The following is a 14,809-nucleotide window of genomic DNA, read 5'->3' as shown; positions in this document are numbered from 1 at the left end:
ATTACAAAGACTACTTCACACCTACATCACCAAGTAAACAGCTAAGTACATAAGGGTTTAACTGTACTTACTATCACCATTGGCAAATTTAAGAGCAGCTGCATTGGCTGATCGTACTCTTCCTGCCTGCACCGCTATATCAGCCTCTACCAACGAATGTTTCTGCAACAAGTCTTCCACTTCCAATAACTGTTTTCCAAAGTCTGGGGACAAGAGTCGGTTCTGAAGAACAAATGTCCAATAAGAAATAGTTTAAATTATTATTTTTTGCTTCAATTACACGAGTTGCAATGCAACCATAATATTAGCATAATATAAATCAAATTGTATAAATCAAGCACGCTATTCACTATTCCTACCTTCATTTCATCCATCCAGCTGATGATGTAGAGCATCTCCTGGAATATACTCTGAAGGGTGAGATTCTTGTCTAGACGACTTCTGCGAGCTTTCAAGAGCTCCTGCAGGTAGTCCCACAGCCTCAAGATATTGTCTTTTCTAGCATCAATGCGTTTAGCATCATGGTATCGTTCTGCTTCCAGTTCTTTAGACAGGGCCACCAATGCCTGAACGCGTTCTTCATATGCAGCAATGTCTGTCTCTATGGCATCATGTTTCTTCTTAGCTGCCTCCACTGCTGTTAAGTCATAGCCAAAGTTGTCCTTCACAGTAGAAAGCAAGCAAAATAATGACCATTAATTTTAATCTTCAGGTGTTGCAACCATGAAAAGATGGGTATCTATATAAAGGCTCTCTTCACATTTCATCTTACAATGACAGAAGCTGTGGAAAGCTAGTTACCTGTGCAACTAGTCTCTGATTTTCTAGAAGCCAGGTCTCTCTCATGGCTGCCTTCCTGTCGAAGCGACGAGCCATCTGCTCCAGCTTCTCCTGCCTAATGAGTTCATCTCTCAGGACCCGCTCACGGTCATGTTCTGCCTTCTCCAACCGCTCCCAAGCCTGAAAATAAAGGCACACACACACACACACACGTATTCAAACAGCTCAGAGCCTCTCAGACCACTGGAATGACTATCATGTTCAACCTCTGTCACTGTGCCTGCAGAAAATATAACCAAAGTGGTTGGGACTAGCAGGTGTCCTTTTGATTCATAAAAGTTTTTCTTATGAATTGATTGATGTCATTCCTGGAGCTTATGGCGCCTTCCATACAAAGTCAGGTATGAGATATTCCTACAGTACATGATGTCACCAGATAACCACCATATTCTATTGTTTGATGTTTAGAAGATATAGAGATGTATAAAAACAAAACAAAAAAACAAGTTGGTTTTGTAGATGTACATTTATCAACAGAAAAGCGAATAGGTTCTATTGTAAAGTAATATAGGAACATTGACGCATTGATGTATTTTAGTTATTCCCTGGGTCCAACCATATTTGCATGATGTCACCTTTATCACAATAAAATCACAGTTGTAGATTTCTGTTTCCAAGTTCAAAGTCTGACTTTAAGTGGCATTAGACTGTACTTTCACACAATTGGAGGTTGGAAGTTCATACTTTCTGAGTTGAAATGAATGCAGCATTAATCTTAGCGTCTCACCTTGTTGATATCTGACACCAGTGCACCCTCTTTGGGTGTGTAGACTCTCTGATTGTTGGCCCTCATTCTGCTCTGGATGGTAAACAGCAGTACTTCCAAGTTACCTTTCTCCTGAAACCTGAAGAGTAAGAGTTAAAAAGAAATTAAAGTTGGATGCTTAACAGTCCTACAAAAAAGAGACATTTGTTCATAAATAGCCTGAATTACTTAGGTGGTTTCTCCACGGTACGGTAAGAGTTGAAAGCCTGCAGTTGCTGTTGGACACCTGTAAGGGAGTTAGCAAGCTTGCGGTTGTTCAGCACAATGATGGTTTGCTCAATCCATATTAGCAGGTCTGATGACAATGTCTCATACTTCTCAATCATCTTCTCTGTTTCAATGGCCTGGTCCAGCACCTGGAGAATATGAGTATAGATCAATACAAATGTACTCTTGAATTAAACACATATTCACATGGGAATGGACTGGCTCATATTTTGCACCTTCCCGACTCGCTTGCCCTCAACTGCCAGAGCTTTCATCTTAGAGAAGTAGTGGTAAAATGCAACAACGTATGTGATTATGGACTTCTCATCTGGGTTCTCAGTGAACACATCTGCAAACAATACAATATAAAAATGTTATCTATCTCTATAATGGGAGGATAATTATTAAAAGTTTTAACTTAATAGTCAAAAGGTGTTACTTGCCTTCTGGGTCCAGGAGCTTGGTGACACCAAGTTTTTGTTCAGCTACGTTAAAAGCCTGCTGAAGGTTGTGAGTGGGGTTGGACCTCTGTAGATTGCCATATTCCACCAGATCTGGCCTGATGGAGGGAAATGAGAATACAAAAGAATATTTTTATTGATAGAATAGTATAAAGAAGGCAAGGCAAGAGGGGAGAACAGGATACGTTTAATTTCTCAGTGGTTGTTTGTTTATTGCTCAGGTGGTTTAATTGAGTTTTTAGTTATGTTTCATTTAAGTGTCAACTTTTTGTTACCTGTAAAACTGGTCTTTGAGGAACTTGATCAATGAATGAAAGAAACAGTTGACATCCATATGATTGTGTGTCATTGCATCTCTCCTAACCACTAAGCAATGTCTCCACAAGCTATCTTTTGTCTCAATATTTATATTTTGTCTTTGAATTTGATCTTTTCTCTTGATATTTATCACCTGTGTTTGTGAATGAGAGCATTGAAAGCCATGCCGTCTTTCCAGCTTGTGGTGAAATTAGTGATGTTTACATTGGGATACCTGCAGATACAAAATAATATCAGACAAATCCATCTGCAAACACATAATAAAAATAGAGCATTTGCTGTCAAATTCATTACTACTAAAATACAACAATTGTTGTCCTACCCCGCAGTCTTCATCTGGCACCAGAGGAGCAGTGCATCTTTGGCAGAGCGGGTCTCTAGTCGGCCTGTCTGGTCAGCTTGTCCTGTCTCTACTATAATGTCTTGAATCTGTATGCATACGAGGAAAGAAAGAACAAAAACTTAAATAAATCCCACTTAAACTATATTCATACCTTATTGCTGTCAACTAGACATACCTTCTGTTTTAAAGATTTTAAAAGCAATAATAATAAAATGGTAAACTCTCATAGTATTTAACAAACTCTAAATTAACTAGAAGAGCTACTGTAATATGGATCTTGGATCCATTCTTGGATATGCAGAGGCATTGTTACTTTATTTAGATTGTGACTTCTAAAGCAGAGCAGTCAACAATTACCATTCCAGTCTGTTTCCTTTCATTTTTGAGGATCTGAATTATGTAGCAGACTACATTGTTTGAAGTGGCTGGGCTCAAAATATCCTGCTATCAAACTGAGAGATTAAAAATAAATATACGCTTTTTCCATCAGCATAAGACACAATACAAAAACTCTACTCTAGGTCTACTGTAAATATCAGAAAGTTTGGGTTGTTCTGTATGTTTTATAGCCAATGCAATGTTGTATGATAGTTCCAATTCCTTGTTATTCAGTTTAAATCATACTTCGATGCACAGAATGAATAAAGCTGATCAGAATGATGGGCTGACCTGGAAGCGAAGAATGATGGTCCAGATGAGGCCCAGGATGAGCCGGTGATTCCCATCTACAATATCATGTGATCCCATGTTCTCTAAGTGCACTCTCTGCTCCTTTAGAAACTGTAGAGCTTTATCCACATTCTCCAGACAGTGGATGCGCATTCGGCCCTTGGTCGGCTTGGGCTGAATGGTGGAAAGATGGGCAATCAAAGACATTACTGGAATTACATCAGTGGTGTTGTCAATTCAAGGTTACACACTAAACACACTCACCAGTCTCTCCCCTGAAAGAACTTCCAGTAGTCTGATGAGCATTCTACCATCCCGCAGGTCTAGATAGAGATCTGAGATTCGGCAGCTGACTCTGGCTAATATGGAATTCACCCATTTTGTAAAAGTCTTCTTCTGGACAGCCTCTCGCTCATCTGGTTTTGACAGCAAGAGAAGAACATTCGGTGATTCTGATGTGGTCTGGTACTTTCACTTCTGATGTTTTATTTGCATGGAAAATAAACTTAATGGAACCTTAATGATAATGTTTACATGAATCTCGTAAAGAAATCAAAATAAAATATTAAATAATATTTTAAAAAAGTAAAAAGAGGTCTACTTTTAGGACCAATAAGAATTTTCATTGTGATGGCATATCTCCACCAAATTATCACAATAAAAGTCATCCTATTCAGACACAGTGTTTAATTTCTTAATATCAACTTAAATTCAGTACAATAAATATCATGCTTACAAATGTAATTTACAAATGCTAAGAAAAAAAAAACCCAGTCACTGTAAATGCTCTTAATTGTTAGTGTGCAAATTAGTCCTGAAAATAATGTCACAATGTTAACAACCTTAAGAGTCCTAAAAAATAGGCTTCATTTTCATGCTTTTGGAGTGAAATTAGACCTTTCTTGACAGTTTTCATGAGATTCACCCTTTTAGATTGGGAAAGGATGTACAATATAAGGAACATGTAGAGTAAAATAGTTATAAAGTAAAAAGACAGTTCATATTGTCACAATCATACAGTTACTTACTCAAATACAGTACAATCTATGCATATGTATTCTTCATAGTGTATGTAGGCCTATAGCCATGTGTTTTCCCTGAGCAAGTCTTCTGCAGTACCACGTTTATTTAAGATTCTACCACAAAAAGAACAGAAATGTGCATTCTTAATGATGTGTTTTATAAATGATTCAGATCTTATGGCTGCAGAAAACTGGAAGGATGGAGGGATGTAAATGACAAAAAGAGAGAGGTAGAAAAAATAGAGTGAGTGGAAGGGAGAAAAAGACGAAAGGAAAAACATTAGAATTCTAAGAGGGTGGAGAGTGGAAAGGATACATTCTTTTAAGCCTAGAACCATTAGGCATTACCTTGCCATTTATGCTTAAACTACAGATAAACAGTTCAGTATCATAGTCAGGGGCTATTTGTCACATATGGCCTTGTTCTGCCAACATATATCTCGGTTTTGCACTATCATACAAACATACAATTGAAAGACACAAAACGCCTCGGTTACGACTGTAACCTCGGTTCCCTGAAGAGGGAACGAGCGTTGCGTCGAGAATGACGCTATGGGGAACGCTTTGCGTGATGACGTCTTGAAGCACATGTAAAATCAGTCCAATGGTGTGGCGGAACGTCAGAGGCGGGTGACGTCACGTACCAGGAAGCTATAAAAGCCGGCCTGAAACAGAAAACGAAAGCTTCGTATAGTCTGAAGTCGGGCTGACAGGCATGAAGGAGATATGGCAGGGCGACGCAACGCTCGTTCCCTCTTCAGGGAACCGAGGTTACAGTCGTAACCGAGGCGTTCCCTTTCAAGGGAACTCGCGTTGCGTCGAGAATGACGCTATGGGGAACGTCTATACCAACGCCTCCATAGCTACAAGTGTCTGTCCCGTGTGAAATCTGGTGAGCAGCACTAGGAAGACAAAACATGAGACCCTGGAGCAGAGTCTAGATCCAGAGAGTAGAACCTGACGAAAGTGTGCGGTGAGGACCAGCCTGCCGCATCACAGACGTCCTGTAACGATACTCCTGATATAAGGGCCTTAGAGGCCGCCATACTCCTTGTAGAATGGGACCGGACAGCCATAGGAGAAGGCTGCCCAGCCGCCTCATAAGCAAGTGAGATAGCCTCGACCACCCACTTGCTCATCCTCTGCTTAGACACTGGACCTCCCTTGTTAGGAGACCCAAAACACACAAATAATTGATCACTTTTACACCACAGGGCAGCTCTGTGGACATAAGCGTCTAACGCCCGAACTGGGCAAAGCAAATTATTAGCCTCCTGGTCCGCATTCTGAAAAGGAGGAGGACAAAAGGCCTGCAGAACAATAGGTCTGACCACATTAGTGGGGACCTTGGGGATATAACCCGGTCTCGGATGTAGAAAAGCTTTCACCATACCCGGAGCAAACTCTAAGCATGACGGAGCAACCGACAATGCTTGCAGATCCCCTATTCTCTTGAGAGAAGAAATAGCAAGAAGGAAAAGAGCTTTCAGAGTTAGAAACTTCTCAGGAACCTCCTCAATGGGCTCAAAGGGGGCCAGGGACAAGCCTTGTAATGCAATGGACAAGTCCCATGGTGGCACCCTAGAGCGAACTGCAGGCCTCAGCCTCCAAGTGCCACGAAGGAAACGAGATACCAAAGGGTCTTTCCCCACAGACATTCCACCCAAAGGAATGTGGTAAGCACCTATGGCCGCCACATAAACCTTTAAGGTGGACGGGGTCAGACCTGCAGTGAACCGGTCCTGCAGGAACTCCAGAACTGTACCAATTGGGCAGTTGACTGGATCCAACCGACGGTCACTACACCAAGAAGTGAAGACTCTCCACTTCAGGGCATAAAGTTTCCTCGTGGAGGGAGCTCTGGACTGTAGAATGGTCTCCACAACCTCAGTTGAGAGACCTGACTCTATGAGCTGGGCCCCCTCAGAGGCCAAGCCCACAGGTTCCACAGTTCTGGGCGGGGGTGAAATATCGAGCCCTCCGCCTGGGACAGAAGGTCCCTCCTGACGGGTAGCTCCAGAGGAGGCCCGTCGAGGAGCGACACAAGATCGGGAAACCATACTCTGCCCGGCCAGCGCGGGGCTATAAGAAGCAGGCAAACCCGGTCCCTGCGAACTCTCTCCAGAACTCCCGGGAGCAGAGCAACTGGGGGAAAAGCGTACAGACGTAGCCTCGGCCACGTCTGCACCATAGCATCCAGTCCCAGAGGGGCTGGATGCGTGAGGGAGAACCAAAGTGGACAGTGAGACGTCTCTCGAGACGCAAACAGATCCACTTGAGCTTGGCCAAACTCCCTCCATATCAGCTCCACCACCTCGGGGTGGAGCCTCCATTCCCCGGGCCTCAGCCCCTGTCTCGACAGAGTGTCTGCTCCTATATTCTGGACCCCGGGGATGTAAGCTGCCCTGAGTGACAGTAACTTCCCCTGGGACCACAAGAGGATATGGCGTGCCAAGTTGGATAACGGGCGCGAGCGCAAACCCCCTTGGTGGTTGATATAGGCGACTACCGACGTGTTGTCCGTGTGTACTAACACATGGTGTCCCCTGAGATCTGTGATAAAGCTCCTCAGAGCCCGGAAGACAGCTAACATCTCTAGGCGATTGATATGCCAGGAACGATGATGGTCTTCCCACAGACCTTGAGATGAGCGACCCTCCAGGATCGCTCCCCAACCCGTGAGGGAAGCATCCGTCGTTAGCAGTTTGCGACGACAAGGAGCTCCCAACACTGGGCCCTGGGACAGGAACCAAGGTTTCTTCTACATAACCAGGGCACGTAAGCATCGCCGCGTGACCTTGATTGTGCGAAATGGGTTGCCCCTTGGGGAAAACCCCCTGGTCCTGAGCCACCACTGCAGGGGGCTCATGTGCAGCAGTCCAAAAGGTATCACGTTGGAAGCTGCTGCCATGAGACCCAACAGTCTCTGGAACTGTTTGACAGTGAGTAGCTGGCCTAGCTTTACACTTTTCACAGCTGCAAGGATGGACTCTATACGTGGCGGTGACAGGCGCGCCTGCATCGACACTGAGTCCCAAACCACGCCTAAAAAAGTGGTCCTCTGGAGTGGAGAAAGCACACTCTTCTTGGCGTTCAGCCGTAACCCCAGCTCTTTCATGTGGGCGAGAACAACATCTCGATGTTGAACCGCCAACTGATGCGACTGAGCTAAAATCAACCAATCGTCGATGTAGTTCATGATGCGAATACCCTGGAGGCGCAGCGGCGCCAGAGCTGCATCCATGCATTTGGTGAAAGTGCGGGGTGATAAAGCTAGGCCGAATGGAAGAACACGATATTGGTATGCTTTGCCCCCGAAAGCAAACCTCAGGAACTTCCAATGACACGGACGGATGGAAATATGGAAATATGCGTCCTTGAGATCTATCGTGACAAACCAGTCCTCGGACCTGATCTGTGGCACGATCTGTCTCAATGTTAACATTTTGAACTTGAGCTGCATGACTGAATCGTTCAGAACTCGAAGATCTAAAATGGGACGCAATCCCCCGTCCTTTTTCGGAACAATGAAGTACCGACTGTAAAACCCGGTTTCCCTGTCGGAGGGAGGTACATATTCTATGGCCCCTTTCTCTAACAGAGTGTTCACTTCCTGTTCCATGACCAGAACCTGCTCGGGGCCCACCACTGTGGGCAGGACCCCCATAAACCGAGGTGGGCGTTTTTTGAATTGTATCTGATACCCTTTTTCCACGGTCTGCAGGACCCAACGAGAAACATTTGACAGTAGCTTCCACGCTGTCAAAGATTCTACTAGAGGTACCAGCCTCTCGAGACTGGTTTCTGGATTTTGTTGTTGTTGAGCAGTCAATTCGTCGCCCTGTAACGGCGCACCGGCAGGGAACGATCGAACAGACTGCTCTAACACCCTCCTCGGAGGGGGCGGGCATCCCGAGGCCACTACGTTTCCGGGTGGTCCTTGAGATATGTGCTCGCCGGAGACCGCTGCGCCCTGTAACACCGGAGGCGGCAGGGTTAGCAGAACGGTCCCCTGAGGGTACCGAAGAGAGACGGGCACCGTAAAAAGAGGTGTTAACCGCTCTGCTTCGGGGGGGACTACCCTCATTAGTCCTGAGCCCTCGGACGTCAGGATTTCTTCCCAGCAGCCTTCTTGGCGGTAATAACGGTCCGCAGATCCGCTTTACCCCTCGAGGACTGCTGGGTTTGAGCGCGCCCTCCGTGTCCCCGAGATTTTTGTGGGGGAGCACGGGAGGACACGCTCTGTTTCTGAGTGGCACGGTGCTCAGCGCTCTTTCTAGAGGAGTGAGGCTGCTCCCGCTCAGCAGCCTCATAGAAAGAACGGCGGGGGAGAAGTTTCTGGAGAGCAGCAGCTTGCTTAGCGGCTTCTTGTGATTTTGCTACCGCAACACTAACTGCATCACCAAACAGACCAACAGTGGAGACCGGAGCATCTAAGAGAACATGCTTTTCTTTATCCTTGATATCACTTAGATTGAGCCACAGATGCCTCTCAGTGGCCACCAGGGCTGCCATAGACCGCCCGATAGATTTAGCGGTCTCCTTGGTGGCCCTGAGAGACAAATCTGTGGCTCTGCGAAGTTCGGCCACAGTGTCAGGACCAATTCCCCCGCCCTCCTCCAAATCCCCCAATAATTCAGCCTGATAGGCTTGTAAAATGGACATCGTATGCAGACACGCTGCAGCTTGACCAGCGGCTGCATACGACTTATGAACCAGGGAAGATGTTACTTTAACTGGCTTAGAGGGAAGTGTAGGAGCTTTCAGAGAAGATGCCGTTGCTGGAGAGAGATAGCCCGCAAGCGTCTCTTCCACCTTCGGCATCTCCCCATAACCATACTCTTTATATTTAGATATTGAGGAGTAGTGAGATGTTTGTGGTGTATAAACTCTGTGAGACACTGGTTTCGCCCACGATCTCGACACCTCGGTGTGGAGATCGGGGAAAAACGGCAGGCTCCTGCGCTGGGGCTGCGCACGAGATGGCAGGAAGCGTTCGTCGAGCTTACTTTTCGAACGAACGTCCTGCCTATCTTCTGGCCACTCAATAGACAGTCTGTCAACAGCTCTAGTAATGGCATCGAGCAGTTCCTCAAACGCATGAGACTGAGGTGGCGAATCCTCAGACTCAGCTTCAATACTCACAACATCCAACTCCTCAGAGCTGGATAGTTGCAGTACTGGTACCTCTATCGGGGGGGAAGAAACCGCAGCGCGTGCTTCCACACCCTGATGAGAGGCACTGGATCTGTCAGAAGGAGGCTGAGATAAGGCAGAGCCCGTCTCAACATCCACTGACAGATCCATTTGCGAACCCCAGGTCTGAGATCGCCGCCGAGCCTCAGCCGCGGCGGGACCCGAGCCCTGGGGAACGTGGTCGGGATTGAACCGAGCCAAGCGGGATCGGAGCGTACGCAATGGAAGCGCACAGCAATGCACACAGTCACCACCCTCGAGTGCTGACTGGGCATGCTCCTCTCCCAAACAAACAACACAAAGAGTGTGAGTATCACCTCCCGTTATATAACGCGGGCAAGGATGAACACACACTCTAAACTGCTGCTTGCTCGCCATACTGAATATATATATATATAGACAGACAACACCAAATAACAAGGACAGATTTCAACACAGAGCGCGACTGAAGACTCAGAAAGCTTTCGTTTTCTGTTTCAGGCCGGCTTTTATAGCTTCCTGGTACGTGACGTCACCCGCCTCTGACGTTCCGCCACACCATTGGACTGATTTTACATGTGCTTCAAGACGTCATCACGCAAAGCGTTCCCCATAGCGTCATTCTCGACGCAACGCGAGTTCCCTTGAAAGGGAACAGTCATTTAATTACAATGTTAGTTTAACACAGTGTAGTACTTGAGACCAGACTCGAGTCCAATACCATATTTTCAATATCTTAGTCTTGTCATGGACTTGTCTTGACTTGAACTTGAGACGATTCAAGTACTACAACAATGGATACATTTTGTGGTCTGTGCCAACTCGTCTATATGATCTGCTCTGTGCTATTGTGTCTCTGGACCAGAGCACACTGTGTGTGTGCTGCGGAGATTCGTGTGGCACTGACACAAAACTAGGCTTCATTCACCCCAAAGGAAAGAATATTTACACTGTCTGAATCATTCAGACCTTCCAATGGTCCCTGTGTTGACTCAGACTCGGCCCTCTTCTGGTCTCGGCCTTGAGTCAGACTCAACCTACTCAGGTCTCGGCCTGGACCTGGACTAATTGAACTGGTCTCGACTACACCTTGAAGTTTTTCCATATCACCTGAATGGAAAAACTACAGTGTGGAAGCATGTGTCCTCCATCTGGATCACACAGCTATGAAAAAATAATAATCATTCAAATGTGTAATGCTTGATGTCTGAACCAGTTTTGAGCATGTGCAGGAATAATCCATGTTAAGATTAGTCAATTTTATATTACAAAATGTTTGTTCTGCATAACAGACTTGAAAGACACATCCGTGGAGAGACAAAATAGCTTTAATTTTCAGATCTATAATAAAATACTTGCTCAATTATGGACACAAATGTTTTTCCGCCAATCTCCTGAGCTGTCCATGCCATGTGGTTTATTACCCTGGAGCCAAAGGAAAATGCTGCCATAACAACAGTGATTGGAAATCAGTCCCAAGCCCTTCACTTGTGGCTATACTGAGTTGTGTCATGAAAAGTAAAACATCTACAATATAACGAAACATCGCTTGCAAAAAAATAGAAAATAATAATAATATACTGTATGTAGAATAAATGGCTAGTTTAAACAGCTATCAATGGAAATATGTTTTTTGTGTGTGGGTGTGTGTCCAGATGGTGTAAATACAGCATCTAATAGCCAGGGCTAACAGGCCATGCTAACCAGCCAAAGCTTGACTTTGGTTACACAGAGAAAAGCAATTATTAAGGGTCAGGTCAGGTAGGAAAAGCTCTCCAAGGCACCAGCTGTACAGTTTCACTTTTTAAAGTGCAATTTACCATGTTCCTGCCAGAGTTAGGAAAGCTCCAGATGTGCTAAAGCATAATAAGAGAGCTAAGCCCGGCAACACTACATATTTCATGACCAAACTGCTGCCAAATGATTCCTCTTCCTGTTCACACTTTGTACAGCAGGACTGCAATCTAACCTCTACTAAATGATTCTCTCTTCCTCTCCATTAGAACAGCAGTGAGTCTGGGTCCTGCTGATCTCTGATATTCTCTCTAGCTCACACGAAAGGTCTGTGAAATATTTATATTGATGGATTTTCCCTGTACACTACAAGCTAGTGTGATGGGTGGACACATAGAAGCAATAGATTTAAATGCAATGCAAGTGGTGCTTGTCCGTGTAAAACATGCAGCCATGATGTAAGCATTTTGAGTGGTCTTTATGTTGTTCTTGTCTTTAGATATAGCTCAAATCCCTCCTTCAATCTAAATACGATTTTTCTACCCATTTTATCGCTCAATTTTAGGCAGCACCCATGTCCTAGGTACTTGCAACTTTATTTCTAATAACTGCAATTTTATATCCACCAGTTGTGACTATATTTCATAATTACAACTTTATATCTCACCCTGTAAGTTCTATGTACTGTATGAGCAAAAATATGAGAATAGTATTCAAATTATAGTGCATGTTTGTTTTTTAAATCCATCCCTATGCATTCATATAATGCATCTAAATGTTAGGGATAGTTAAGGGAAAAAAAATACAATCTCTCTGAACTACACTCTTTCTGTTTCACAGCATTAAAGAACTCTCTCATCAGAGAGAAACAGGAAGCTCAGTTTTACACAAATTAACAGTGACAGTCAACTTCTTCTAAAAATAAACAGCGCTGAATAAGTGAGGTAAGAGACCTCGATGATGAATACCCCAAATCACAGAAAGGCATAGACAAAGAAAACATATTCCTGAAAGAGGCAAGAATAGCAGAAGACAAGAAGTAGATGGTGGTTAGTCTGCCAATGTACCAATCACTTTGTCATTCAGCAAGAATTCAAATGATTGATGGGGGGACAAGTAGTATTTTTTGCACTGAATGGTCTTTTTATGAGTTTGTCAAATAAATATTTAGAGGTAACACTGTGAGCAATTAGGCATATATACAGCATAAATAATGAAATTAATAAATACTGCACATAAAATAACAAAACCAGGTTTCAGTTCCCACAGCGGCCAATAGAAAACAATCTAGCATACCACCTTAAAGCACTTCCCACACCCTTGTCCGGATCTCTACCTAATCCAACAATTCCCCTGTGGCGTAGTAAAGGGGTATGTCGGGAATGACTGCCCCCTCTTTGAGGGGGGAGGGAAAAACTCCACCAGGACACTACCTTGCAGTTGTCTGAAGCGCCCATCCAGGATGGAGTTGTTGAAGCAAATGTTGGAAGCACTGTAGCTCAGCCAGCGTGCTCGTTTCATACTCCGGGATGGGGACAGCGGGCAAGATGGTGAGGATCGTGGAGGTGAGGGCCGATGGCCCTTCGGGGTGCAGGAGGAAGAGGATGAAGTTGAGGAGACTGGAGTGAAAGTCATGGGTGCTACTTTAGATGTGATGCCCAGTAAAGTTCCATTCCTCTCTGGCAAGTGCTCAGGTTCACGATTGTGGGGACTGTTGGTTTTAGCCCCTCTCCTGCTCTGGGCCCTATAAACTGGTGGGGTGCTCCTGCTCCGACTGCCTGGTGCATTGGTCCTGGTTGGGACTTCTTTCACCGTGGTATAATGCCGGCTGCTGACCTCCCGGACGACTGGGGTAGGGCGGATTGGTATGGTCTCTCTGCTGGTCTTCAAGCTGAGTTTGACCTCCCTCAGCCGGGTCTGGCTCACGGGCACCGCGCGACACAAACAGGGGCTGCTCATCCTCACCACGTTAAATCAACACGCACAGCCGGGAAAGAACGAGACAAACAGGACACTCTTCTTCCCTCCTTCTGTCTCGAGTTCTGTTATCTTCTCCCGTCCTATCGCCCGCCCTCCCTCCTTCCCTCCCTCCCTCTCTTTCTCCTTCCCTCCCTTACTCACTCTTCACTTAGCAATGATGCTGTTGTGCCTCTCCCCAGTAGCACATGGAGTGGTTCTCCAGCACCCCAGCCATGCATATAATATGCCCCCATTCCTGACTGCCCCATAACGCACACTCAAACACACTCATCTAAAATGTCTTCTGATGGGCGTATGTGTGTGTGTTGATTTGTGTTACAAACACAATGTGATGTCAGACTGCAAGTGCGTGCATAAGCAGTTTTGGCCCTGATGTAAATACCAACTACAAATGTATTAATGACTGTGTACTCAAAGTGTACTTAGTATACTCAGAGGGATGTGTGTCTGTTCAAAGGCTGTAAATCAAAGGTGAAGAATGGGAACCACTCCTCTCTCTCTCTCTCTCTCTCGCTCGCCCCCACTTTTTAACTCTCTCTAATTGCATTACAGAAAGAGCAGAGCACAGACGCACCAACAGAACACATCACACCAGCCCTGGCTCAGCAACATACACTTGACTTAAAGAAGCAGGCCTGAATTCGAGTTCACCATCACTAATGCATTTCAAACAAAAAGACCCGTAGCCTTAAACAACTGTGCATAATTCATTCTCACAAAACTCTCTCACTAATTAAAAAAATGTACTTACAGATTAAATAAAAGGCCATTTAAGTGTACTTGAAGAGAGTAGGGTAAGTGTACCCATTAAAGCAACACTAAGGAACTTTTCCTCTTTGGTCGCCCTACAGGTTGGAAGCGGAATTGTCCATTACCGCTGTCGTATAATGTCGTAAAATAATTTTGCCACCCGCAGCCTACCGTCGCACGCACGCTCGCGGTTTATCTAGCACTGGCTTTGGAATGAACGATGTCTACAGACAAGGTAGAGTATGTTGCATGATTTCATGAAAGTATGATGTATTGTGACATCAGAAACGAAGAAAAGCTAAATAATGATTATTGTAATGCTTGACTAAAGCAAGTCAAATTTGTAGTTTTATTATGTCTCATTCAAACTACAGAAACGCGACCCGGATTGGCAAACTTACATAGTGTGGTTATAGCAGATATAGGGCTGCAAAGCGAATCCAGAAGTGCCTTTCACCCTGTTACGACTTGATGAACCACTGTTACGATTTTGGAATTTCAAGGTAAAAAACCTTTGGTGTTTCGGGACCCTTCAGAAATCAAC

The 14,809-nt window shown here is 45.0% G+C and overlaps 2 protein-coding genes across 2 annotated transcripts in view; both read right to left on the bottom strand.

The window, feature by feature from the left end:
• LOC311072209 (spectrin beta chain, erythrocytic-like) overlaps nt 1–14,809 on the bottom strand; it is a 35,607-nt gene that overhangs the window by 11,624 nt on the left and 9,174 nt on the right. Inside the window, exons 3-13 of the mRNA XM_084097043.1 lie at nt 3,869–4,020; nt 3,605–3,778; nt 2,915–3,021; nt 2,726–2,806; nt 2,257–2,372; nt 2,050–2,162; nt 1,775–1,962; nt 1,568–1,685; nt 802–960; nt 360–662; nt 72–222 (exon numbers count right to left, since the gene is read on the bottom strand). Of these exons, the coding sequence (XP_083953169.1) occupies nt 72–222; nt 360–662; nt 802–960; nt 1,568–1,685; nt 1,775–1,962; nt 2,050–2,162; nt 2,257–2,372; nt 2,726–2,806; nt 2,915–3,021; nt 3,605–3,778; nt 3,869–4,020 (1,662 nt within the window). The remainder of the gene's footprint in view (nt 1–71; nt 223–359; nt 663–801; nt 961–1,567; nt 1,686–1,774; nt 1,963–2,049; nt 2,163–2,256; nt 2,373–2,725; nt 2,807–2,914; nt 3,022–3,604; nt 3,779–3,868; nt 4,021–14,809) is intronic.
• LOC311072459 (uncharacterized protein) lies at nt 10,715–13,554 on the bottom strand (the record flags this gene model as incomplete). The annotated part of the gene is made up of 2 exons (XM_084097483.1): nt 12,969–13,554; nt 10,715–10,911 (listed from the first exon to the last, which is right to left on the bottom strand). The coding sequence occupies exons 1-2, from the start codon at nt 13,492–13,494 to the stop codon at nt 10,715–10,717; spliced, it is 723 nt and encodes a 240-aa protein (XP_083953609.1). The 5' UTR covers nt 13,495–13,554.

Source organism: Abramis brama (genome assembly GCF_963993115.1).
Source record: "Abramis brama genome assembly, chromosome: 21".
Lineage (NCBI taxonomy): Eukaryota > Metazoa > Chordata > Actinopteri > Cypriniformes > Leuciscidae > Abramis > Abramis brama.
The sequence above is the reverse complement of the archived record's forward strand: the minus strand, read 5'-3'. Positions and strand labels throughout refer to the sequence as shown.